Source organism: Ailuropoda melanoleuca, chromosome 4 (assembly GCF_002007445.2).
Source record: "Ailuropoda melanoleuca isolate Jingjing chromosome 4, ASM200744v2, whole genome shotgun sequence".
Taxonomy (NCBI): Eukaryota; Metazoa; Chordata; class Mammalia; order Carnivora; family Ursidae; genus Ailuropoda; species Ailuropoda melanoleuca.
The window spans coordinates 124,951,719-124,978,325 of record NC_048221.1 but is presented as its reverse complement, the minus strand read 5'-3'; the positions used below and the strand labels follow the sequence as shown (position 1 = coordinate 124,978,325).

The following is a 26,607-nucleotide window of genomic DNA, read 5'->3' as shown; positions in this document are numbered from 1 at the left end:
AAGACCAGATGAATGGGTATTTTGGAAAGATCAATCTGGTTTCAGTTTGCAAGATGAATCGGAAGGAAGAGCGGAGGGCCGTTTAGCCAGCAGCCCTTGTCGGAAGATCGGGACTTGGGTTCTGGTTCCACCACCAGGACCTCAAGCCAGTCAGTCACTTAACCCCAAGAGGTCTGTTTTTCTCATTTGCAAAACAGAAGTGATAACATCCGCCCTCCTAGGCCCTGGAACACCAGCATCTCTTAAAGAGATAATGCCCCAGGTGCCTGGCTTCCAACCACAGTCAGCTGGGAGCATACCAGCTGGAACCCATGCCAGGAGAATGAGGTCAAGAGATGTGCTGTGAAGGACAGCCTACCTTCCCTCCTAAGGCTCAGCATCCTTCTGAGGGCCAACAGAGCAAGCAAGCCCTGAAGAGGGAGGAGGACGCCAAATCAGAGAGAGGGCTTTCTCCAAATTATACTTGGAGAGTTCAAATTTCCCTCTCCCAACCCCGACGGAGGCCCAGAATCCATGCAGCCAAAACAAGGAGCCTCTTCTGCTCCAACCCATCTTTCAACCCCATCAGGGTGTCTGGTACAATTTTTCAGGAGAGCCCCAAACGGAGACGAGAAGCCCTGAGCCTGAACCTCTTGCCTCCTCTCATCCTTCAAGACTGCAATAGGACTTGCTTTGCTGATTCTCCCACTGACATCTGCTCGGCATCCAGGGCCCATAAAAAAGACCTCCTGATCTGGCCTGGCTGGCTCCTTTTGAAAGACACTCTATCTCCTCTATGACATCTCCTTTTCCATTACTACGTGGCTGTAACACCTTAGCCCCTACAACTTTTCGGTCTTGGGACTTCTTAAAACAGTAAGGAACGATGCCTGTGCGTGGCAGCCAGGGCTCAAGGTGTCAGAATGGACCAGGGCCATCATCAGTTTCACTTTCTCTTGGCCCACTTATAAAGGAGCCTTTCCCTCCAGCTGCCAAACTTCCTTATTCTCATCCTTTAAAATTAAGCTCAAATCTTATATCTTCCACGTAGCTCCCAGCTTAAGCAAAAGAAAGCCCAAACTCAAGGTTGTCCCCTTGCCAACCTCGGGCACCCTCCCTCTCCGGTAGCTATGTGGACAGGAAAGGTTCCCCCTCTTCCGTACTAGGCATGAGTCACTCAGAGATTCGTGTCTTCTTCATGCTCAGCGGGCAGAGACAGGCCCCAAAACCGAAGAGACCTCAGATTTAGAACACGAGGTGACTTTAGCAAAAGGTCAGGAAAAAACCAGGGCAGGCTTCAAGGATCCTCAGGTCACGTATGTTCTCGACCTTCCAAAGTATCCCTCCCGGGCTGGTTCCTGAGATGGGTCTTTTTTCTTTTTTTTTAAGTTTGTTTATTTATTTAAGTAATCTCCACACCCAGCGTGGGGCTTGAACTCACGACCCCGAGATCAACTCCAACTGGGCCAGCCAGGAACCCCAGACAGGCCTTCTGATTGTGATAAAGATAGTCAGCCTGAAGGAGGAGGGTCATGCAAAACAAGGCAGGGTCTTGGCAACGTGATAAAAGTATTTTGAAACGGGGAACTCCTGGATGAAAAGAAGATCTGGTGGATGTCAAGAGACTAAAAGAAGTGTTGGAGAGGCAGTATCCAGGATGGCCCCAAAGACAGGGTGACCTGAAAGAGAGGGCACACTTCCTGTCTGACAGGCAGAGAGCAGTGATTCAACAGGCCTAATGAATTACCTCTTTTCAGGGCGCCTGACTCTTCGCCCTGACCCTGGATTCATCAAGCAAACTTCTAATCTTAATGACATTTTCCAGGGACTCTGATACCACTAAGTTGTCAGAAGGCAGCAGGACAAGCACCTGGATCTGTGTGGCGAGGAGGACCTGTCCTGTTAGAAATCAGTAAACTTAACATTCTGGTATATGTCACACTCCCGTGTTTCTGAAGAACATGATTGCAGTAAGTGTGGTTAATCTGACTTTCCAGCACTGCTAGGCCATGAGTGCCGTACCACCCCACCCCAAAGAGCAGGAATTCCCACGGGTCAAGGTGGGAATGCCATGTCAGCTGGGCTGGGTGTTCTGTGGTCTGCTTTGACATGAAATCCAGTGCTGGAAGGAGGGGGGAGGTTATGTGGCTTCCACGAAACAGGGTATTTAACCACCTGAGTCCCTCTACTCAAAACCAGAGAAGCCGGGGCGCCTGGGTGGCGCAGTTGTTAAGCGTCTGCCTTCAGCTCAGGGCGTGATCCCCGCATTATGGGATCGAGACCCACAGTAGGCTCCTCCGCTATGAGCCTGCTTCTTCCTCTCCCACTCCCCCTGCTTGTGTTCCCTCTCTCCCTGGCTGTCTTTATCTCTGTCAAATAAATAAATAAAATCTTTAAAAAATTTAAAACAAAAAAACAAAAAACAAAAAATCAGAGAAGCCATGATCCCTGTGAAGCCATCTGCAAAGCCACACGTATCGAGGACGCACTGCGTATTTTTTTTCTTTTTTGCCACAAGAGCATTCCCAGCCATCCCAAGGCCAGGGAGGCTTTATCCAGACAAAAGGCCATGAGATCAAAGTGGATGTCTATTCTGATCCTGCCCTTCTCTTACCTACGAGCTCAAAAGCCTCTGTGCTGTGCAGTAGACTCTGACTATGTGATGATTACAGCCAACACTCTGCGTGGCATTCAAGGCCCCCACAATCTGTATAGCACTTGCATCACGTAGCCCACACTCTGCCCACCCACTTGCTATTCCCAAAATATGCCCTTTTCCCTGCCTCTGTGCCTTTGCTCATGCTGTTCCTTGCTCCTCCCCCTCAACTCCCACCAGCCCAAAACCTATCTATCCTCCCAGGCCCAGTTCACCAGTTACCTCCACCAGGAAAGTTTCTTTAGACCCAAACTGTCCAATAGGGTCGCCACTCACAGCATGTGCTATTTCAATTAATTAAAATTAAATAAAACTAAAAGCTCAGTTCCTCAGTTGCACTGGCCCACCGTGTCTAAGAGCCACATGTGGCTGGGGCCACTGTCCTGGATGGCACCGATTCTTAAAAATTTTTATTGTTGTGGAGTTCTGTTAGGACAGTGCTGCTCTGGCCCCTCCCCCTCACCTTCCCTCCACTGAAAAATTACCCTGCCCCTCCTCCACCTCACTCCCATAGCACCTTGTAATCAATCCTCTCTCAGCACCTGCCAATATTTGTGCACTAAGGCCATTGTGTACTCATCTTTCTCTTCCACAAGATTAAAAATTCCTAGAGGGCAGGGCCAGGACCTTACCCAGCTTCCTATGGAAGCAGTGATGACTAGAGCTCCTTGCACATCGTAGGGGATTTAAACAAGTGTTTGCGGAACTGAATTCAACATTATCTCAGAAGCCTCCTCCAGAATCCACCACCAAGTTCCCAGTTGGGGACAGATACTTTCCAGAGCCAAATTCTAACAGGTGCTAAGACCTCCAGGCCTAGGGTCCCCCAAAAAGCCCGGGAACCTTTGTTTGCCTGTTCCCCTGCAATCCATCTGGAGGTTGCAAGCAAATGACCAGGACTGGGCTGCTAGCAGTGAAGCTAAAAATAGCCACGGAGCCAACAGCAAGGAGTTAGCAGGACTTGTTGCTAGGGAGACCAATCGTAGAGAGAGCAACTAAGCAGGAGAGAGTCAGACCTGCACCTGGAGAGCAGAGGCCATAGTTGCGGGGGGAGGGGGCAGCGGCTTGAGGTTGACAGGGGTCCAAGGCTCCCACCTAGAGATGTTCTGCCTTCTGGCAGCTCCTGACTAATGCTCTAAGTGGGGCAAATGCTCCCCCTGTCCCTCAGTAACCCATCTCCATGGAAACCACCATTACTGGGGTGAAGTACCAGCCCCTGGAAGGGAGGCCTCTGCCTAGAGCTGGTTGTTATGGCAACATCCCCCCCCTTCCTGTCATTCTCTCTCTCCGGGCTTCTCCTGTGGGGGAAAGGTGGGGGCCTGGTCTTGGCTTAGCCAGTATGACCAGGAAACACCGGCTTCCTGACAAGAGTAACCTGCAACGGGCTCTTCAGAAGCTCCTGAGAACCCCAAAAGGCTGGTCAGTCCTCAGCACAGGGCAGAGCTTCCTTTTCTTTCCACGAAGGCCCCACAGATCATCTTGCCAGGAGAATCCCAAAGTTGGCTGGGTTTAATTGTATTAGGATCACCCAAGGAGGTTTTTCAAAATACAGATTCTTGGGCGCTCCTGTGGAGATCAGCAGGCTTGAAGCAGGGCCCAGGAATCTATTTGAAAACCTCCCTAGGTAATTCTGGTTCTTGCCAGGTGTGGAAACCACTAAAGGCCCTGGCTGTCCTTGTTACAAATGAGGAAACTGAAACCCTGCAGGAACTGAGCCCACCCAAAGGGTCAGAGCCACGAACTGAAGAGGAAGCGGTCTGGAGAGAGGAGGGGTAGGTAGAAGGAGGTGCAGAGGTAAGCTCCCCCAGTGCCCGCGTCTGAGCTGAGGCCTCATCTCTGGGGCTTTTCCCTCCTGCACCCCTTCAAGCCGGAACACGCCAGCGGCTGATACTGGATTGTGATTTAGAACCGAGCCTCTCGACACGTTGTCCCCAGTGGCACAAAGCAGAGGTAACGGGGCTGGGCAGTCTGGTTCCCAGAGTGTAGAGAATGGTGGCAGCCCAGGCAGATGATCTGGGCTGAAAGAAACTATCCTCCTTCGGAAGGAAACCAAAAGGGTCACCATGGCAACCTGCAGCGTGCTGGCCTGGTTGGGCTCTGTGCCATCCTCCCAAACTTGGGCCCAGGAGAGGTGCAGCATTCAGGCAAACGCTGGGGGCCAAGGGCACCCCATTCCCCTCACCAGTCTAAGAACCCACAGGGGGGCCTTGCTGTGCTCTGGAGCCGACACTGGAGCCTGCCTGAAACACAGCCGGACCCCAGAATCCAGGAGCATGGCCGTCCTGAGCACCTGCAGGAGCTGGGCCGGGGGAGGACACTGCGGAGGTGGGGGAGCCGGGCCTCCACTCTTGTGTTACTCACAGCCTAATTGTGTGCCCAAGACCCACCACACATGGAACCACAGCCCTCCTCCAAGACAGCATGCAATTAGTTGGGGAATTATGTGGTGCGGATGCTGTCTCCATGTGCCCAAGGAAACCGGAGGAGACCGAGATCAGTAAGGGCAGTAACGGGAGCATGGCAGAGGGTGAACGGGGAGTGGGCACAACCTCCCAGGTTTTTCAGACAGAGGCAGCCAGATCTTTGGGGATGTCTGCAGTTGCATCGGCTCCCCGGCAGATGGAGGGCAGGGGTGCAAGGCGCAGGCACAGTGTCCATGCCTAGCTGTGAGAGAGGAGCCCCGGGGCGCCCGCTGCACAATCCAAGCACTCAGATCACTCAAAGACATTCTTTGGATCCAGAGAGCCACATAAAGGGTCAGGGAGGCACCTCCTGGCTGACCTCACCTCATCTCTCCCTGCCACCACTCCAGGCAGCTTTCACTTCTCCCCAGTTCCTGGCATTCTCTCCAGTCACTGCTGCACTTTCCCTAATGCTGTGTGCCTGGAAGCCCCAGCTCGCCAAAGCAGCCCTGAGGCTCCCAGAGCTTCAGCCGCTACCCCCTTCCTCTCTGCACCCATCTGCCTTCTCCTTCCCTCTCTCCAGCTCCAGGTCTGCTCCGTAAGGGGAGGGCTTCCCGCAAAGCCAGCTCTCCCCTCGGGATCACTTGCATCCCCTAGCCCAGAGCAGCTGGGTGTGCAGTGCTCCACCAGTGAGTGAGTGGAGGGCAGGGTCTGGGCAGGGAGCACGGATGCGGGTGGCAGTGTTGCGGGTCCCTGGTCCCCATACCTCACCACGTCCCCCACAAGGAGCAGGATGTAAGGTCTTGGACTGAACAGGGGATCACAACGGATGCCAGGACCTTCGGTAAATGCCTAGCTCCTCTGGATCCTAGTTTCCTAATCAGTCTGATGGGACCACAAGTATCTGCTGAATGTTACAGGGGGGATGGAAAGAAGTCAGGGGGGAGCTGCATCTGAGAGGTGGAAAGAACCCTATGACAAGATGGCTTGAAGACTTGCCGATGTTGTCACTTTGCTTTAGAAACCTGACCCTAGAGATAAGTGTGAATTTCATACGTGGGGGGTATGGGTCAAAAGGAACCTGGTAAACCCAAACTGCCTGGGCTGCTCTCCCCTCCTCTCCCTTCCCCTCCCCTCCCCCACCCCTGCTCCAGGCCTGGGGGTCAAAGGGAGGGGCCTTGGTGACCACTATTCAGATTCAGGCATGCAGACCCTCTCAAGTTTCAGAGTCCTAAGAGAAGCCCCAGGAGGAGCCCAGCAGACAAGCATTGCAGTAAACTCTTGCTGAAAACAGCAGGAACGCCTACCATCTCCATCCCAAAGGGAAAATTTGAATTCCTGTACCAAGTCCTTTCCGGTCTTCTCTCCCCCACCCATGTTTGGAAACAGTTCCCTAGCTCTGCCTGCCTTAGAGGCCGCACTGCTCTCCTAGCTCGGTATTCCCAGATCACAGTCTCACCCCAGGCTGTACATCAGAATCACCTGGAGAGCTTCAGCAACTCTGTGAACCAGCGCCCGTTGCTAAACGCCAGATGTAATGAATCCAGAGGGGGCACCCAGGCCGTGGTGGTTAAAGCAAAATGAAACTCCCAGGTGATCGTAATGTGCACAGAGACCCCCGATGTGGGTGATACAATAAATGCATCTTTTGGGGGAATCACTTCTGTGCCGAGTTTGGTTTACTTGGACTCATCCAAAGCTTGGTGGTTCTCAAACTCCTATAAGCTGCAGAATCATCTGGGTAGCTGGTTAGAAAATCAGCTTTTTCAGGAACCACCCTAGAGAGTCTGTCTCCATAGGTTCCAAAAGGGGCCTGGGAATGTGCCTTTTGAATGCACTGCCCAGACGATTCTGATGCGGAATTATTACACCAACCCACCCTTCCAGACACACTGAATTCTGATGGCATTTTCGTTATGTATAAAGCAAGTCCAACTCAATTTTTGGTTTTTGTTTACGCCACAAAGTTGCCCTTTAAACAGCATCTAGATGCAAATACACCAGAGACTGAGCTGTTTCATCCCTGTTTTTGTCCCACCCATCTGAGTTGGAAATGAAAAATTAAAATATTTATACTGCCCATTTACTGACGAAAGAGGAATGGGGAAGAGTCATAAGGCATCTTGCAAAGAGTTGTAATAAAAAAATGGCAAGTCTGAAAACTGGGAAAATTATACACACACACACACACACACACACACACACACACACACACGACCTGGTAGCCATGGGAGAGTATAAATGGAGAGGTGGAAGGCCAGGATGGCCAGACACTACATGGAGATTAGAAAGGGCTCCACAGATTGGCAAAAAAGGGGGCCTAGATGGTCCTCTAATGGGTTCCAGAACTCCTTCGGGTTCTGGAAGTCCTCGAAGTCCCAGGTGCCGGCTGCTCCCAGAGCTCCGTGTCCCTGCCCCTCCCTATAAGGGTCCTGTCAGTGCGAGCTGCTCTCCTGCTCCCAGCCCTTCCCTCGCCGCTCTGCAGCAGGCACTTGCCCTCCACAACGGTGACTCTGGGACTCTGATTCCTGACCCACCTTTTGAACAGCCTGCGACACCTCTCCCCAGCAGAGCCACCCCGCTGGCTTCTCAAAAGCAGCCTAACGCCTAACTCAAAGGTCCCCACCCCACCGGAGAAAATATTTTCCTGACCTTGGTGTAGGCAAGAATGCTTAGAGATATGCACACTAACCAATAAAAGAAAAACAAAATGGATAAATTGGACCTTATTAAAATTAAAAGCTCCTGCTGATAAAAATACATCCTTAAGGAAATGAAAAGCCCCCACCACATTCTGGTCCCAAACCTGCTCTTCCCCCAGGGTTCTCTACCTCAGATAATGACCACCACCCCCGGCCCCCAGATATGAAGCAGCTTGCTCCCTGCCCTCCAACTGGAGACCATTCTATCATGTCTGCCTCCTGTTACCTGGACCCTCGGTCAAAGCCAAGTGGAATGCCCTCCTAACTTGTCCCGCTTCTCAACTTTTCTGCTCTGGACTCCCTTACAATGTTGCCAGGGTTATCTTCCTAAAATCCATGCTCACTTCTCTCACATTCCTGCTCTCCCTGGCACAATGAAGCCTAAATTTCTCATGGTGACAGGAAGGCCTTTGCCCATCTGACCATCTTCCTTTGTAGTCTTATCTCTTCTTAGCTTCCTCCCTGACTCTCACACCCTAGTTACCAGATCTCTTGCTGCTCCCTAAACAACCCAGGAGCTTCATGCCTCCTTCTCTTTGCCCTCAGTGGTCTTTCCCTGAAATGCCTTCCTTACGTATTCCTACTAGAATTCTCAAAGAATGCCTCTGGCAGGAAGCTTCCTGGGAATTCCCCCCAAAGTGCTCCTGCCCTCCCTTGTAGCTCACCAGACTCTTGGTGCCAGCAGCAAGAACAAGCCCCACGCTCTACCTGACACCAAGGTTCACGGTGAACATTCCAGCCTCCTCCACCATGCACCTCTGGGATGGGAGCTGTGCCCAGGCAGCCAGTCCTCCAGCACCAGCACCGTGCTGTGTTTGGTAATAACTGAATTCAAGCCCATTAACTCCTTCGTCTAGTGTATTGGCTCCTTACTAGAGTCACACAGTTCGGCCGAAACCCCCCCCCACCCCCATGCTTGAACATCCCTGGGCCCTCCTGGACAAACAGTCTGGTCTTTAAAACAAAGCAGAGAGAACATCACCATTATATCTTCTCCTTTGTCTGCCTCATAGAAAGTGCTACGAGAATGCTTCTCGAAGTTGAACTAACTATGCAAGCCATCTTGAGGTGCTCTAGACTCCAAACTCCCAGAGGATTTCGCAGCACCTACCTTAGGATCCCACTCAGTGCCCTTCCCCCACCATCTCTGCCAGGGAGACTCCTGGTTCCCGTGGAAGGTCTGCATGCTGTCTCTTCTTTGGCAAGCCTGCCCCAAGGCCCTCAGACAGGGCTACTTACTTGCTCCCATGGCCCATTTGCTCATTTTTCTAAAATGGCCCTACTGGGTTACAGCACGAGGTACTCCCTTACCTGCCTGCCTCTCAGGGGGGAGGGGGATCCCAGGGTGGGATTCTGGCTTTCCTTCAAATTTGTTTCCTTAGTGTCTAGAAAATGTTGGACTGCAGTAGATACCCAAACTCGAGTGGTATTGTCTTAAAGACTGAGCGCACAGCATTTGCTCAGTTAAGGTTCAACAAGTCTTTAAAATAATGAATGATTATGTGATTCATGAAAAGAAAACTAACAATAAGGAGCAGATCTAAGTAGACAGCCACCAAAGCCAGAAGCTGGAATGTGACTTCCGGAGCTAAGGAAACGCCCCAGGAAGACATGAGTGTCAACTGATGGTGGGGGGGGGTGGGCTTTGCAACATGGCCTTTTTGCCCCTCCCCAGAGTGGGCATAGTATCTGAAGATGAACACCATGGTCAACCTTTCTGATCCAGGTATATAACAGCAGAAGAGGAAAGAGGGATAGTAGCGAAGAGGAAAGGAAAGCTAGACTCTAGCACCGAACACGTAAATGATACGAAGACTTTTTAAGAACCCTTATCAGGATACTTTACAGGTGTACTCCTTGAAGAGGCATGTATGTAAGGTCAGAGAACGTGCTCGAATATTTAATGTGGACTTCATGTACGAGGTACTATAGAAGACAAAGGTGCTACGGAGCAGGACTCCAGCCCTCCTGCCTCCCCCCCGGCCCCAAATGAGAGAATTTTAGAATCTCTGGGGTCAGTGACGTCTATTGAGTCTCATTCCAACATGGTTTTAATCCCATCTCACAATGTCAAACGCACAGTCATGAGAAACCAGCAATTCAAGGGAAGGAAAGGCTCAGGACCAAAGGAGCGGAGTGGGGGACCAGTCCCAAGGGCTGAAAAGGACCCAAACCTGGAAAGATAGATTGGCCTGCCCACGGGCAGCCCCGGAGGGAGGGAGTGGAGGCGACTGGGGGCTGCTGGGCCAGCTAGCTCTATCCCTCTTTCAACCCCATACTTTAGTTGGAGGAGAAGCCACGACTGCAAACCAGGAAGATTCTGTTCTAGGTGAGTCATTTGGGTGCAAAACAAAAGCAGCCTGAGATCAGTTTTGCCCCTGTGAACTCTCTACAAGCACCTCCGTGTGGCTCTTACCTCCTTATCTAGGGGAAATCTTGGTTTCCTAAGAGTAAAACACGGATAAAAATAGTTCTTATAGTAATTGCAGACAATATATCTGTCAAATGACAAAAATAATACAATTTAGTAATGAGTTTGATGTCCTTTATTCAAGGGAGAACAATCCACAGATCAGGGAGTACTGGGCCTAACATGCAATAGGGATTCAGGAGAGGAGTGAGTGTGACAGAATGCTGGGAGAGGCAACGCGGAAGCAGGACTCCATTGGCTAGGAAGTCGGGAATTTCCTTATAAGGCTAACAGGTCCTGTTTTCTAGGGTAAGGTGAGCCAGCGCGAGGCTGAGCTGGACGGCTGTGATTGGTGTCTCTGAGCCTTCTGAGACAGGTGTTTCCCATAGCGTGGATGGACTGAGGTTTAGATGTCTGCCCTGGGCTGGGCCCCTGGAGCAGACTCAATTTTGCGGGTCCCAATACACGAATTCACTCGATCACATCTTAGCTCTGGGGTGAAAGTGAATGCTCTTGGCACAGTGTGTGACATGAGATAGGTGCTCAGTCAAGTCCGACCCCTTTCTCCTGGTTCCAGGGTTGATGTGGCCAGCCGCTAGACCCTGCTCACTCCTACCGCCAGCCTGTGGCTTGCTTTCTCAACCCTAAAAAGTGAGGGTTGTTCTATGAGCTCTCCTCTGTGCCCCTGGATGAAGTGAACGCCCCAGTGTACAAATGGCCCACCCACTTAGGAGACCATGGGAGCCTCTAGGATGACAGTTTCACAGCCCATCCTAAAGGCCAGCAGCCCTGAAGTCACTCTGATTACAGGCTGTCACAGGCATACGTTTAAAAACCTGCTCAGCCTTTTGGTAAAGTATTCTTGTCATGCCTGCCCCAAATGGCCCCACCTCCTTAAAGGGAGATGTTATTTTTGAGGCCATCCTGCAAAAGCTCGGGTTGTCATTAATGTATATATGGTGGATAAGTGAAGAAGGCCTGCTGGTCACAACACCCTAAAACTACTAGCCACATACTTTGCTCATCATTTGGTTTTAGTCCTTAATGGTCTACTTTGCGTTGCCACCATTTCTCATGTCTCCTGTACTAAAGTCCAGGGGATCACACCTAATTCATCTCCTTATTCCCAAAGCCCCCAGCACAGTGGCCCCCCACTTAGTAGGCGCTTAGTGATTGCTTATTAAATTGAATAGAGCACAGCAGGAGATGACCCTCTGGACATCAGGCTGCTCTTCCCAGGATGGACAGGAAGCACAGTCTGTTGAGACTGTGGGGTTATAAAGCAATAGGAAGCAACATTTGCTCAGCGCATAGAAGCAGCAGCACAAATGGCCAATAACCATATGAAAAGATGTCCAGCCTCACTTAGTATCTGCGAAATGCCAATTAAAATCATAACAAGATACTGTTTTTTTCCCACCCATTAGATTAGCAAAATATTGATGTTGGCAAAGGTGGAAGTCTTCTCATACCCTGTTTATGGGAGCGTAAATTGGCGCCTGCCCTTTTTGCAGGGCAATTTGGCAGATCTGACCCAATGCAAAATATACATTCCCTTCGACCTAGCATTTCTCTTTCTGGGTCTCTGTCGTAGAGAAACACAGATGCACAAAGATGCATGACCAAGGATGTTCACCACGGGAGGTGCGCAGGCAGGAAAATACTACAACCACCATGGACGCCCCCCCGCTCAGAGAACAGGTAAGTAAAATCATGGTGGTCCATACGGTGGGACAGAACCATAAACACATGGCTAGACTGTTGATACTTATTGTCAGTGAAAAACCGAGCTGTGGTTCCATTTATGTAAAAAGGGAAAAGAAACAAAAGCAACTGTGAAGCAAAACTATATATTTATACACACAACAAGGGACAGAAAAAAATCATGTCGTATAGGCACCAAACTAACAACGTCAGGCAGCTCTGCTGCTGGAATTAAAATCATGGGGGAAGGATGAGGTTTTCTCTCTCACAAGAAGAACGTACTTGTGTAATACTTGTGTCATTTAAAATCATTTCAAAAATCATCGGGCTCCTGTTATATGCGAGCCCTGCCCTAGGAGCTTTAGATGTTAAGAATTACTTTATTAACCCGCACAATTCTGAGATTAGAATTATTTGTTCATTCAGCACACCTTTACCCAGCCCCTCCCGAATGCCAGCCCTGGGGACAGAGGTGCCCTGAGTGCCTGCATCTACCAAGGCTGGGGTGGGGAGAGGCAGAAAGCAAGCCCGGGCAAGTGCTGCTCGGGAGGACATGAGACACGCCCGGGAGCGCCCGGCATCACCAAGGCCAGCCAGCCTAGGGACCTCAGCTCGCTGAGGTTAAAAGTGATGCTGAAGGTCCCACCTCTGGGAAGTCACCAACAGCATTTGAACTCACCTCCAAAGGCACACTTCCCTTCAGGAATATGAAAGCTTTGCTACCTGTAGGGCCACCCGGCTGCCTGATGTAGGATGGGGACGGACAGGGAGGAGAGACTAGACTTGAACCACAGATGATCTGTCATCATCACTACTGAATATGCACGAAGCATCCCATAGGTGTAAGGAGGCCTGAGTCCCTCCCTTCAGGATGGGAGCCAGGAAAGAGAGCAGATCCTAGACCAGCGGGACATGGTATCCTTGCCTTGACAGAACTTAGAATCGGGCCGGGGGGAAGAGATGACTGACAGCATAACACCCCAGCTACAAGCGAGTCCTAAAACCATAAGCAGTGGTACAAACTGGGCGTCCACAGTCCCTCTGGTTGGATGACTGTTCCAGCTGCCTGACTAGCCCTCCTCACCCCCTCTGCCTCACAGTGGGGAGAACCAACGAAGTAACGCATGTGAGAAGCCCTTCCTAAGCCCAGAGTACTCCCTTGGGTCCTTCTGTTCCGTTAATTACCAGAAAGAGGAGCCTAGGCCTTGCCCTCCCCTGGGAGGAGGAATTGCCTCACGCCTGCCCTCCCCGCTGCCAGGGCCCGGCCCGCTCTGCCCACCAGGGCGGGGCAGCTTCCCCCAGGCTCAAGCACAGCGGAGGCCCGGAAAAAACCGCAGGAGCACAGGGTGAACGAGAATCAGGGCACCACCTTATCCATGAAAATCCAACCACACAGGCCCCCTGGCCCCGTGCTGTTCTCCAGGTACACCTGTCAGCGCCTCTGGAAAAACCACATGGAAACCAAGGGCTTGGGGCCTCAAGGCAGAAATCCCGGGCCTGAGCTCTCTGAGGAGGTGTCCACGTTCACCAACCTGTCAACTGCGTGGCCAACCCACCGCCGCTTGTTGAGGCTAATTCCCCTGCCCAACATCAGACTAGGCATGATGGGGGAAGACGCGATTAACACATAAGAAATGGTGAAAAATACCTTACGAAATACTACAGAGCGTTAAGTCCAAAAATACTAACAGTAGGGGCTGTGGGGTGCAGAGAAGGGGGTCAGTGTGAACCGAGAGCCTCCTGGACTCACTACTGCCAAATAGATAAAAGAAAGCCAAGTGGGAACAGAAGCACGGAGGAAACAAGAGGCAAATATAAAGCGGGGACTGGTCCCTCTTAGAGGACCTTTCTCTTAGAGAATGGTAGTGAAGCAGGGTGGGATGAAGTCACAGCGAAAGCTGACACCTTGAGAAGCAGCCAGGGGATTTCTGGCACCATGAGGGAGACAATGGGGAGCCACTGTAGGCTGTATAGCAGGGCCTGGTCATGATTCAAGCACAGCTTAGTCCTTAAAAGGATTAGTAAGGAAGCGAAGGGAATACGTGATGGGACAGACAGAAGACAACAGCTTCCCACCTCCAGTCGGAATCCTCACCTCAGCCCCAGGGAAGGAGCAAATGTCTCATTTTCCTCACCCAGTTACTTTAAATTTCATTCTTTTTGTGATATCCTAAGCCTTCTTAAACATTTTTTTCTAGGGGAGCAAAGCGCGGGGAGGTAGGTAATCTCAGATGGAAAAGTCAAGAGTAAACCTCACTCAGTAACTGGACTGACAAGGGTGTCGTGGCAAAAAGAAATTTAGCTGAGGGAGTATTTTGAGGGAAGCAGGCCCTGTGAACCAGGGAGGGAGCAGGTGCAGACTGTCCAAGACAGGACAACACAGTCCTCAGGCCCCACATCCTGTGCTCCACCACCAACTTCCCTTCCTGATCCTGAAAAGGCCATGCTGCCGTGTGCCCCAGAACCTTTGCACAGGCTGCAAGGCCCTTCTTCGATGCCCTTCTTCCCTCTTCCCTAAATTCTAGTTCATGCCTTAAAAGCCAAAAGCTGATGCAAGGATGATCTGGGCAAAACTGATCTAAGTCCCCTGGGGCGACGCTCTTCCTGAGGGTGCCCTGAACCCTCATCCCATCTTGGGATAACTAGGAATCCTCTAACTAGGTACCCCCAGTATCTTACACAGTGCTCAGACATGGAGGGTTCTGGTTGCCCAGTAACAGTGCCCTGCAGGAAGTTTTAAAGAGCAGGTATTGTATTCTGAGGTTAAGAAGTGCTGGCTGGGCCTTCAAGCGACTGCCTAGGAAACTGCTGGAACCATGCTTCTGGGAGGGGAGATGTCTCTTTGGGAGGAAGGCGGGTAGTAGGATCTATGAGAGCACATAAGTGCAGGCAGGCAGGGACAGATCTGGGGATGCCATTGTCACAGGACAGAGCAGGAGACTGAGAAGTGCAGTTGGAGGAAATGGGGAAGAATTTCAGGGCCAAGGTCAGGAAGGCCGAGCGAGGCCATGTCAGAAGATAGGGTCCAACACCAGGGGACGAGGTGAGGTGGACAGAGGTGGACAGGTTTCCTTACCTCTGGTAAGCCACTCTGCTGGGGACAGTTAACACTCTTCAGTCTGAAGGGAACCTGGCAGTCTTGAGAGCGACCTGGGATTCCCCAACATTGCTGTTACCTGCAGCTAGCTGTCCTCTAGACCCTTTGCTCAGCCCAAGGCGGGCGGGTACGGTACCAGGGCCAGGCCTCAGAGGGCGGCAGGAAGCCTGAATGGGGCCCAACCCTGTGGCCAGCGCCTAAGTGCAGCCCCTGCCCCCCTAGTCTGATTAAGGTGACCAGCAGTTCTGACATCTGTTCTGGCAGTCACAGAATTCTCTATGGACATCTTAGTTATAGAAAATAAATAAGGAAGGAACAGTTTTACTGGCAAAAAGTATACTTTTTTTTTTTTTTTTAAAGTAAGCTCTACACCTAACGTGGGACTTGAACTCATGACTCAGAGATCAAGTCTCATGCTCGACCGAATGAGCCAGCCAGGCGCCCCAGAAAATATATTTTGGGGGCAGGGGCAGGTCTCAACATCTCAAGTCACGTACACCTAAAATATTTTCAATTAAATCAACTTTTTAAGTTTTTCTGTTAATGCTCATTGATTACCTTTCTTGGCTGGGGGTGGGGAAGCGGATGCCAAACGTTTAAAATTTACTAGAAAAGCTTTTAATGATTGTTGACACTGGGTGATAGGTACGTGGGGGTTTGCTCAGCACACCACTCTCACTACTTCTGTGTATGCTACAAGAGGCCATGATAAAGTCTTTTTCATTTTTTAGTAGAAATCTTAAAATCAAGAAAATGCACCTACTATCTTAATTTTTCCTGCGAGTTGGGAGAAGATCCCCTTTTCTATGGCAGCCGAGGGCAGGCTTCCATACTGCTTCTTCAGGGGAGCATAGTTTGAGAACCGCAGAATTTATGAACGTCCCAGGTCTAAAAGTCACTCTGCCTAGCTTCTGGCCCCAGGGCTCAGGGAGAGCAGGAAAAAGCAAAGCCCCCCCTGCTGGCCGTTTGGGACTGATTAGTAGGCAACTGACCAGATGGCAAGAGCAGTCCCAAGGTTCCTGAATTTCATCCTATACCACACTTCGTGCTTAGGGTCAAGTGCTTCTCTTCTCCTAGACCTTCGACAGGCTGCCCCTTTTCCAGGCTCTTCCAGGAGAGAAATTTCTGCCTTCCTGGATCCCGAAGGAACTGGAAACAGTCAAGTAGCCAAGCCCCAACCTTGTTCTGAACTTTTTTAAGAGCAAACTCTCACACAACGGAAACGGGATAACACCTTCCTTTGTAGGCCTCGGGTGAAAGCCCCAGATGGTGGCAACTCGTGCCATTTCCGCTCCCTTCCTGGTGCCAGAGGTCCACCACCTTGTCTCTGCAGATCAGACAGGAGAGCAGCCCCACACATCGGGCTTGACGGGCTGCTGTCTCTTTGGTCTTTCAGTCTCCATGGCCTCACCTGTCACTGCTGCAGCCCACCATGGGCTGGCTTCCATTCCCATGGAAGCTTCTCTTAGAAAAGTCACCAGCTACCTCCAGGCTGTCAGCGGCAACAGGCATGCCTCTCGGCTCCTGCAGTCCTCGCTACACGGCCCATAAACGGTGGGATTTCTGTGGATGCGACCCTGGGACTTGGGCTCTTCTCTCTCCCTGTCCCTAGGTGAGCTCATCGGTTTCTCTGGACTTAAACACCAGCCTCTACTCTTGACGTCCTCCCACCTTTGCATCTGCAGCGCGGACCTCCCTACCCCCCAGGCTCCAGGCATCTCAGCCTCTCAGACGGAACTGGCAGTTCCCGCCAGTCCCAAGCCTGCTCCCCTGCTAGTCTTCCCCATCTGAGGACTTGGCACAACCACCACTGGGTCTGGACAGTTCAGGTGAGACCCCTGGGAGTTGTCCTTGGGTCCTTCCACTTCCTCCCCTCCCTCACTCCTCCCATCCATCAGCAAGCCCTACTGATTCTATCTCCAAAATACATCCTGAATCTGCCCTGTCTCCATTGCACATCACATTACTCCTCTGCACAGAAACCTTTATGTACTCAGAATTACACCAGCTTCTGGCTGAGACCTGCAGAGCCCCATGTGGTTGGATCCCTGCCCACCTCCCAGTCTTGTCTGACTCCACTTTCTCCCTCGCTCATTTCACACTGGGCATACTGGTCTCTCGTTTTGCCAAACAAGTCAGGGTCTTGCTTGTGGTGTTTCCTCTGCCTAGAACATTCTACCCCAGCCTGCTCTTCACCAGATACCTTCCATGGGATTTGTGGGTAGCGGGGGGAGGGGGGTTAGGGGTGGAAGCGAGCTAGTAGAGGGATTTAGCAGCAAGAGGCATTGCGGCAGTGGAGAATGAAGGACCGAGGAGTGACCAGATCGGAGTCAGCTCTCCTGTTCCTTTACATCTTACCTTAAATGCCACCTCTTCCAAGAAGCCTCCCCTGACCACCCCACCTAAAGCAGACCTCTGTTATCCTCTATTTCAGCCCCTCCTTTACTGTTCTGTCTTTACTTGTTCTATCTCCTCCATCAGAATGTCAGCTCCACGAGGCTGGGAATTACATATGCACAGAGCCTAGTATGCTACTTGGTACATGGTAAGTGATCAATAAATGCTTGTTGAACAAAAAAATAAACCAGTCACTGCCTAGGAGTTAAGCAATTCCCTGTAAGTGCAAGAGGTTAACCTGAAGGGGAAACTGAGGCTCAGCCAGGGCCTGACAACAGCTCCAGAGGGTGGCTGAAGCTAACTTCTGGTTTTCCAATTCTGTGGGTGGGACAGGCTGGGGCCCAGGCCAGAAGGCACCTCACCTCCCTTTTCCAGCGTGCCAGCCACTCGTCCCGCTTGCGCTTGCTGATGTAGTAGGGGTCCCCCGCCTGGAAGGTGAGCCGCGGCATGGGCCGCTGGCGGAGGCTGGACTCCCAGCCCAAGCCACCCCGCAGCCGGCCCCGGGAGCCCTAGGACAGAGAGACGACAGAGAGACAGACTGGCATTAAGATGGGCACTGGCAGTCCCACTGCAAGGTTTGCTCCTCCTGAGGGGAAACTGAGGAGGCACTCACCTCGACAGAACACAGGAGCTTTGACTCCTGGCCAGAGATGTCAACCCTGCAAGTGCTGGGCAAGGCCCTGTCTGGGCTGGAGAAGTGAGCCACGGGGCGAGGGGGCACATGGATGTGAACCATGAGGGGAGGTGCTTGGTCTCCGAGGGGGACCAGCTGGCTGCCCTGTTGGGGGGCTTCTAACCTCCACACCCATCTCCTTTCCTCCTTACACAGGGACAGGTAAAGAAGGGGACGGGACCACCTCACGATCCCCTCACACACATTCGCCACAGTTGGTCAGAGACGTGGCTTTCTTCTAGAATCAGGATCCACAGAGCCCCTGGGGGTTGAGGAAAACACTTGCCTCCATTTTCATGGATTCGATGTTGGTCTCCTTCTGTTCTTTGCCTGTGGAGAGGGAAGAACAAAGGGACTGTCGGCAGAGTTACAGGAGTGGCTCAGAGGCCCCACCTCGTGCCTGGGGTCCCTGCCACAGGGACAAGGGTCCTCCAACCATTCAGTTGTTCATGTGTCAAACCTGATGGCCCGCCATGTGCTAGGCACCATGCTGGCCCCAAGGACTCAGGGCATGGCCTAGAGCAGAGAAGGGACTGGGGCAGGTTTAGAGGCCCAAATCCAAAGGAACAATAGAAAAGCCAGGGCCACAGTTTCTGGCCCACTGACTGTCTCAGGCACACAAACGGGGTCATCTAGGAACCGCTCCCTTCCCAGAGGAGGGGCCAGACGGCACAGCCTCCCCCTGCCCTGGAAGGGAGCTGTACGCTTCTATGGAGTGAGGCAAAGATGTCCTGGGGGGGCAGTGGGGTATAGGGCCACTGGAGCAAGACTGGTGAAGTAACTTTGTTTCTGAGACTCAGTTTCCTTATCTGGAAAACAATGATGCTGGAGATGATTTCTAGGGTCCTTCTGCAGTTCTCAATACTGTGGTTCTGTTATTGATACCTACCTCTGTACCCCCATTCCCCACCCCATTCTCAGGTCTCTGAACCTGTATTCTAAAAGACTTGATTCCAGGTATTTCTGTGTGACCCCTGTAACCTCTCCTAGTCTGTTTTCTCACTGAATCAAGATAGCCAACTGTTCTAAAATCTTTAGTTACTGGGAACATTGAGTGCCTGGAGCAGGGCTTGGCATACAGTAGGTGCTCAATAAATACTAGTTTGGATCCCTTTCCCTAAGGCATTTCTCTGTTCCTCTTCTCCATGGCTTTTCAACTGGGCCCGGGCTCCAGTTCCTAGAAGGAACGGCTCCCCTGGGGGCAGAAGCCCCAGAAGTTCTGTCTATAGGAGAGTCTCATCCTTTCCCTGTCCCTGTCCAGGCTCCACACGAGAGGGCAGCCACACTTCTCCAGAATATCCCCGTGCTCCTACCCTGGTCCTCTCAGGTCCTCACCCAGATGCCCTCCAGGCCCAGCACACACCTTGCAGTCTAGCTGCTCCTGGCTGTGAGGCTGGGGTAATTATGCCTTCCAGAGCTTCCTGGGGAGGGGGGGGCGGTGAGCCCTCCTCTCACCTGGGCCCCTGAACTTCTCAGGAGCCGAGAGTACTGAGCTTGGGCCCAAAGCAGGAAGGTCACTGAGGCTGGCTCATGGTAGTTGGGGTGGGGGAGCCAAAAACGGAAAAAACAGCCCCTACTTCATCTCCTGGCTCTGAAGCGGAAACCAGACACAGCATTGAAGGCCTCCTCAGGCCCCAGAGAGGAAGTTTCTTTCCCTCTCTCTTACTAGAGAAGCCCTGGGGCTCTTAGTATGTGCCCCCGGGGGAGGGGCCGTCCGGGGGTTACAGCGCCCCCGGAGCCCAGCGGAGGGGAAGCAGGGCCGGCGCTCGCAGGGGCCCCGGCAGCCAGCACGGGCACACACGCGGGCCGTGCGACAGGGACAGGGACGGTGCCGCCGGCTGCCGCGGGGGGGCGCGGGGGAGGAAGCGCCGGTGTCTGTCGTGGGTGTCTGTCGTGGGCGCGCGTGGTGGCAGCGGGGTGCTCGCTAACACTTTACACGACAGGCTCGTTAAGGGATGTCTCACCCGGGCTTGCTGTCTCTTCTTCCGTGCTTCCGCTCAGCACAGCCAGCTCCCCCGACTTTTTCTCAGGGTCCCTGGAGCCGGGTCCCCCTCCCGCCCCCGGGGTCCCACCCTATCCCCCCTGCTCTCAGACCTGCAACGTTGTCCGGGCGAGGCTTTGGGCTGCCAGAAGGGGGCGCCCGCCCTCGGACCAGGCCGCGGCCCGGGGTCCCACGGACCTCGCAAACGTTTCCTATAGGGATCCCTCCAGGGCATCTCATGATGGGAAATCATCTATTAATTCGGATGAAAGAAAGTCAGGGTTGAAGGGAACTGTAGAGATGATGGAGCATCTGTCCAGCCCCTAGATTTTGCCAGTGGGGAAACTGAGGCTGGGTGTGGAGTGACTTAGTGACAGAGCTGAAATCTGATTTCAAGGCTCCTGAATGCCAAGCCCGTTCACGGTGCCCTCCACCACCTTCATGTTCCCCCCTTCCCCATTTCCTGGCCCCCATGCTCCCCCAAACAGAATTACTTTTCCTTGTGCAGTTTCCAACTGGTTTCTTTCTAGAATTTTCTCCCTGACAGATTCTGCACATGCCCACTGAGTGATATCACACACACACACACACACACACACACACACACACACACAGACACACACACTCTCCAGCCTGGCCCAGCAAAACAACAAACTAGGCTGCCTCAGAATGCAGCACTTGTCCTGAGTCAAGGAGGGTCAGCTGCTCTCTCAACACTCCCTCTGCAGTCCATCTGCTCCTGGCCCAGACCCAGGGTCACAGGCGGGCCAGGTGGCTGTGTGCCTCCCGGGGTGGCCCTGGCAGGCTCAGACATGACCCTAGAGTATCTCAGGTCCAGGGGGCAGGAGAGGCCAGGGTGCTTCCAACACTTACCTGTCCGTTGAAGCCTATACTCAGCTGGGGGCCACCCCAAATTTCCTTTAAAAAGAACCCAAATCTCCATGACAAGGCTAAGGCCAGGCTTGCCTCAGAGGGCGTCACTAGCCCAATAATGGGTGTTCCATCTCAGCAGAAAAGGGCTTTGTGTTGACCCTAATCTGGTCCTTTACTAGTTGTATAATCTTGGGTAAGTAACTTAACCTTTCTGAACCCTCAGTCTCCCCATCTGAAAAATGGGGACAACTCCTCACCTGATCACAAAGATTAAACTATAGAACATGTAACTAAACAGCAGGGCGTCTTAAACTTTAATATGCATCGAAATCATGAGCATCTCTTTAAAATGTAGATTTTGACTCCACAGGTCTAGGGTAGGGCCTGAGATTCTGCATTTCTAACTCCCGAGGTGATACCAGGTAACACTGCTAGTCCACGGGCCACTCTGAGTAGTGAGGATGTAAGACACTCCACACATAGTCAATATTCAGTAAAAGAAAGCCATATTACCATCGTTTCTATTATAATCATGGCGGCATTCATGCTAGGAGTGCAGGAGCAGTCCCAAGGCCACCACCTGCCTATCCAGGTGGCTCTTGTCCTGATTACTCATCATCTCCCCTGTCCCTCCTTCTTTCTCCTGGCTGTACTATCAGGATCTGGGGCACCTGTGTGCACAGGAACGCTGCCTTTAAGTCCTCTGTTTTTCCTGTATAGGAACTAATGGGAGGGGTTCGGGGGAAATGGATAGGGCCCTCTGAGAGGAGACCTGGAATGAGGGGAACGGAAGGGAGACTATGGTCAACTTGCTTCCTCCCTGGGGCCTTAGTCTCCTTCCTCCTTGGAGCTAAGCAGCTGCGAATGTGTTCTGTGTGGCTGACTGTGGGCCAGGCAGCCGAGCCTCCAGCAGACCACCGCCCACGCCCCCGGGCAGCACCTCACCAGTCTCAGCATCTCAGGGGTCCCCGCAGCTCTGAGGCCCACAAGCTCGTCACAAGGAGTGTTCTGAGGCTACTGGAAGGTCAGGGAGTCTTGGAGCGTTTGCCTGCCACACTCAGCACTAAGATTCTGAAGAAGGTCCTCCCAATGTACAAAAATCCCAAGCCCAGGAGTCACCTCGACACCATCTCTCCCCTTTCCCCTTGCGTTCCTGGCGCTTGCCCGCTTCTCTCCACCTCTGCTGCCCCCTCATTACAGCCGCCCTCCTCCCCTCCACGCCTGCAGCAGCCCCCTAACGCCACTTCCCAGACCCTCTGTTCCATTCTGGGAACCAGAGCGCGAAGTGATTTTTTCAAAACACAAAGCAGATCGTGTCACTCCCCCCACCGCCAGCCCCAAGGTGTCCTCAAAGGCCTGCCCTGGCCCTGGCAGCTCTCACACCCTTCTCCCTTGCTCTCTCCTCTGCAGCCTTGCTGCTTTCTGTCAGGTCTCTGGGTGCCCTGCTCCCTCCTACCCGGGAGCCTCTGTACCTGTTTTCACTCCCTCCCACACCACCTCTCACCTGGTGAACCCCCAGTCATCCTTCCGTTCCCGTGGAACAGGCTGGGCTGGCTGGGGTTTCCCTGGTCACAGTTCCTCATAGAACCGTGTTTATTTTCTCTTAGAGAACCTATCTCCCTGTATAATCACACGCCTTTCAATGTGAATTTTTCATTAATGTCTGTCTCTCCAGCAGACTGTGAGGTCCCTGAACCAGGTTTTTGTTCATGATGGTTCCCTAGCTCCTGGCCCAGATCCTGACACACACCCCAAATGGATGTTTAATAAACACCTACTGACTGACTGAAGAAGGAACTCTGGAGAACAAACAGAAGTGGAGACAGGGAAATTCCAAAGTGAAAGCAAACCCTCAAGGGTTAAGAGGGGCCTTAGAGCTACAGCTCCATCCCACCAGGCAGGAAGGACTGCAGCTTACTGCCAGTCAGTGGTGGGGTCCCAGGAATCAGCACATGGGTGGGGGGGGGAGCTGATGGGCTTCCAGCTTCCACTCTGGAATATCTGGTCTTCTTAGTGGGAGGGATGGGGTCTCATCTCCCTTTTCTCCTTGGTTTCCCTCCACTCTGGCCCCTTGAACACTCCTGCCCCATGTCAGGGCCTACCTACAAGGCACTCAGGTGAGGCCAGGAGCTCTGGGCAGTTCCAGGCTAGCCTGCCCCAGGCCCTACTGCAGAACAGAGGGGGACAGCGGAAGGGCACACCAACTTCGAAGCCAGAGACCAAGACAGAATGCATCCTGGATCCACCGCCTAAGGCTAGGGGGCCCTGAGCAAGTCACTTCATCTCGCTAAGTGGCACGCTTTTTCTGCCTTAACATGGGGATAATGATACCTCTTGAAGAAGATTGTTTGGAGGACTAAGACAACAAATACGGAGTACCTCAGAAAGAGCTTTGCACATAATGGGAACATCACAAATATTAGTGGAATAATAAATGAATAATATATATATATATATTTTTAAATTTGGAAATCTCTTTTCTGGAAATGCTTTCAACCCTGCATGAATATTGGGTTTGGAGCCATGCAAAATAAGTTATGCCAATTAATCGATTTACTCATTCCATCATACACACTTGGAAGGAAGACTTTTGGAATTAAAATGCACATATGCAAAACAGCCTGGCAGGGCCCCGGGAGGATCAAATGTGATAATATATGAGGAAGCGCTCTGTAAACTGTGAAGCCCCATACAAATGCTAGTTGTCCTCATTACTAACATGTTTACAGCTCGGCTGGCCCTGAAATCACTGGCTTAACCTTAAAGAGAAAAGTAGGCAATTTTCCAGGACTCCAGGGCAAGGCCAAAAAGTCTGGGGAGGAAGGGTCCTGGGCTGGAGCGGCGTACTGGCCACCCCCCTCCACCCTGCCCTCACCCCGCTCAGGTACAACCACACTTGAGTTGAGTCAGCTAACTGTGGTGGGTTCGAGACTTCTGTGCTGGGGCAGGCTAACTGGGCTTTTCCCGGCTATGAGGGCATCCGCTGCCTGGAGCACCCAGGCCAGGTGCTACAACACGCAGTACCGGAGAGCTGCAGGTCTTGCAGAAGAGGAAGCAGGCCGGGTGAGGGCTGAGGGAAACTGAGGCTCACAACCAGCCTTCGAAGGGGTGGGGGGCCAGGTGGGGGGAGAGCCATCACCCCAGTCCTGCAACTGTTGGCGTTCTATAAACCCACTGTTGCCAGATCTAGGTTTTTGTTTTTTTTTTTTTTCCCATGAGAAGCCAGAACTCCAGATTTTTATGTGATATTTCTTGATTTTTAAATACTGGCAACTAATTTTTTAAAATGTTTAAAACACTACATGGGCCAAATAAAACATGTGTGCAGGCTGCATTCAGCCAGCAGCCTTCAGGGTACAGCCTTGGCAAGTAGACCTCCAGCTCCCATGCCTCCTGGGGCCAGCTGGCTCCCAGTCTCTAGCCCTTGGGGGAATCCTGGAGATCCCAGAAGAGGCTGCCCCTTGCGCCCAGGACTCACTCTCTTCTGCAGGGGCTCCTCGGCCATCCTTGGGGGTGCAGCAGCCATTCTCCACGGCTCTGGAGGCTTCGGGCGGGGTCTCAGCCGCACCCTCTCCCTCCGCTGGGGCCCCGCCCTTCTGCCCTCCAGCAGGGCTCCCCTCCTCTGGCTGGGGATCACTCCGCTTCTCCAAGTCCCCGTTGGGTAACAACTCTGAGGGGCCTGAGTCCTGGGCCATGGACGGGGACTTGGAGGTCACTGTGGGGTCCTTTAGCGTGTCACTGCTTTCCACCTAGAAAGATGAAGAAACAGGAGGGGAGGATTAGATCCATGGTCTTGCCTCTTCAGGATCACTAACCCCTCTGAAATTCTGATGAAAGTTATGCACCTGTTGTCCAGAAAACCTTGTTCACATAAGCGTCCACGCAAGCAAATACACACACAATTTTGCTCTCAGTTTTAAGGGATCCTTAGGCCCGACACCCTGAAGTCAAAGGGTTTGTGGACTCGGGTGTAAGGAGCAGAAGAAGAATGAAGGCAGGTTTGCCAGCCTGGTTTCACTGCCCCAGCTGTGACTCATGGCAGCCAGCACCCCCACTCCCTGCGGTGACACAGGGCCTCCAAGCCTACCCTGCAGCCCCTATTACAAACAAACGTTCCGCTATACATAAGTGACAAAAAAAATACATATATAAGCAAGTGAAAACAAACATTCTGGGGCACCTGCATGGCTCAGTCGGAAGAGCATGCAACTCTTGATCTCAGGGTTATGAGTTCAAGCCTTGCACTGGGCTTACTTAAAAACAAAAAAATAAATCAAGGATTTTTTTGAAAACAAACATTCCTCACACTCTCCCTACTTCGAATCAGGACCCCTCCTCAGAAGATTCAAGTGCCACCAATCAATTCTGGTAACCTTTGATCTGAAACTCTGATCTGACTTTTGCCAGATCCCTCCAGCTTTCCTTTCGGCCTCTCAAGGCCCAGACCCAAACAGGGACTAGCTGCCGACTGGAGCGGAAGGGTCAAAGGAGGCCTCCCAAATAAGCATTCTGTTGGGCCCCAAAGCCCAGCGCAGTTCTTTCCTTCAGCTCTGGACCCTGGCATGTGGTCTCACGTTCCCCTTCCAGAAGGAAATGTATCCCTTCATCCCCAGACTCTAAGAATGGAACTTGCTACAGGTCCAGGTAATAAGAATCACAGCAAGAGTAATCATAACTGTCCTTCATAAGTGCCACTGCATAGTGGGCAAGGCTCCTTCTCACCATGACCCCTTTAGAGCCACTCGACCTCCCCGAGGAGGCTCTCAGAGACTTCCGTGACTTGCTCAAGGTCACACGGGTTGTTAGGACAGAGTGAGGGCATGAGAGCATGGTGAGCACTCCGTCCTTGGCCCTGAGGGGGGCAAGTAGGCTAGGGTACCTCAGAAGGAACGGAGGTGCCCTCTTGGGGCGGAAGAGGCCAGCACCCCCTGCGCTCACGCCCATGGCCATGAGGCTGCCCTCAGCACTCCCGCCCAGCTCCATCGGTGGCAGGCCTTCGGGAAGGGCAAACGCGGCTGGCCTGCCGCCTCACCAAGGGCGCTGCTCAGGAGGACGCCTCAGCGGCTCCAGGTATAAGGTGAGACGCCTAGACTAGTCCCCTGAGGTTTTTTCCATCTAAGTCTTTTTTTTTTTTTTTCTGTTTATAAAAGCCAGACACATATAAAAACTCAAATGACACAAAAATGAGTCGTGGTAAAGGGTTAAAGATCCTTTTTTCAATCCCCTACCTCCAAAATCACAGGTAAACCCTTATTCAGTTTGGTGAGGATCCTTTCTAGACTTTGTTTCTATGCGTCTACAATCACGTGTGAGTTACATGTTTACACACATGGATTCACACACACAGCCAGATCCAGAATTTTTTTTTCTAATAGGGCGTCTTACTACTCAGTGTTCTATAACTTGCTTTTTCACTTAACAAGCACAGTGGGCATCTCTCCATACCCGTGCATATGGATCTGTCTCCTATTTCACAGCTGCTCAACATGCTATTGAATGGATGCCCCGTAATTTATTCAGGCAGTTCCCTAATAGCAGAACTTTGGGCCGATTTGCTTTCTGCTGCAATGAACCCCTTCAACTTACAGTTCTGTGCACCTGCGTTTGTCTGTGATCCGAATCCCAGAGGTGGGCTGGCTGGTGGAGGGCCTGCCTAAGTGTGAGTCGACAGGCCAAATTCCCTCCAAAGAGTTGTACCCCTCAGCGTACCCTGACAGCCTGAGAGAGCGCTGG

General features: G+C 52.2%; 1 protein-coding gene across 1 annotated transcript in view; it reads right to left on the bottom strand.

Moving 5' to 3' along the window:
- The window catches only part of DNMT3A (DNA methyltransferase 3 alpha), a gene marked incomplete at its 5' end in the record, with an annotated part of 75,710 nt that overhangs the window by 24,121 nt on the left and 24,982 nt on the right, over positions 1 to 26,607 (bottom strand). The window contains 3 exons of the mRNA XM_034657303.1: positions 17,710 to 17,856; positions 18,307 to 18,350; positions 24,353 to 24,623. Of these exons, the coding sequence (XP_034513194.1) occupies positions 17,710 to 17,856; positions 18,307 to 18,350; positions 24,353 to 24,623 (462 nt within the window). The remainder of the gene's footprint in view (positions 1 to 17,709; positions 17,857 to 18,306; positions 18,351 to 24,352; positions 24,624 to 26,607) is intronic.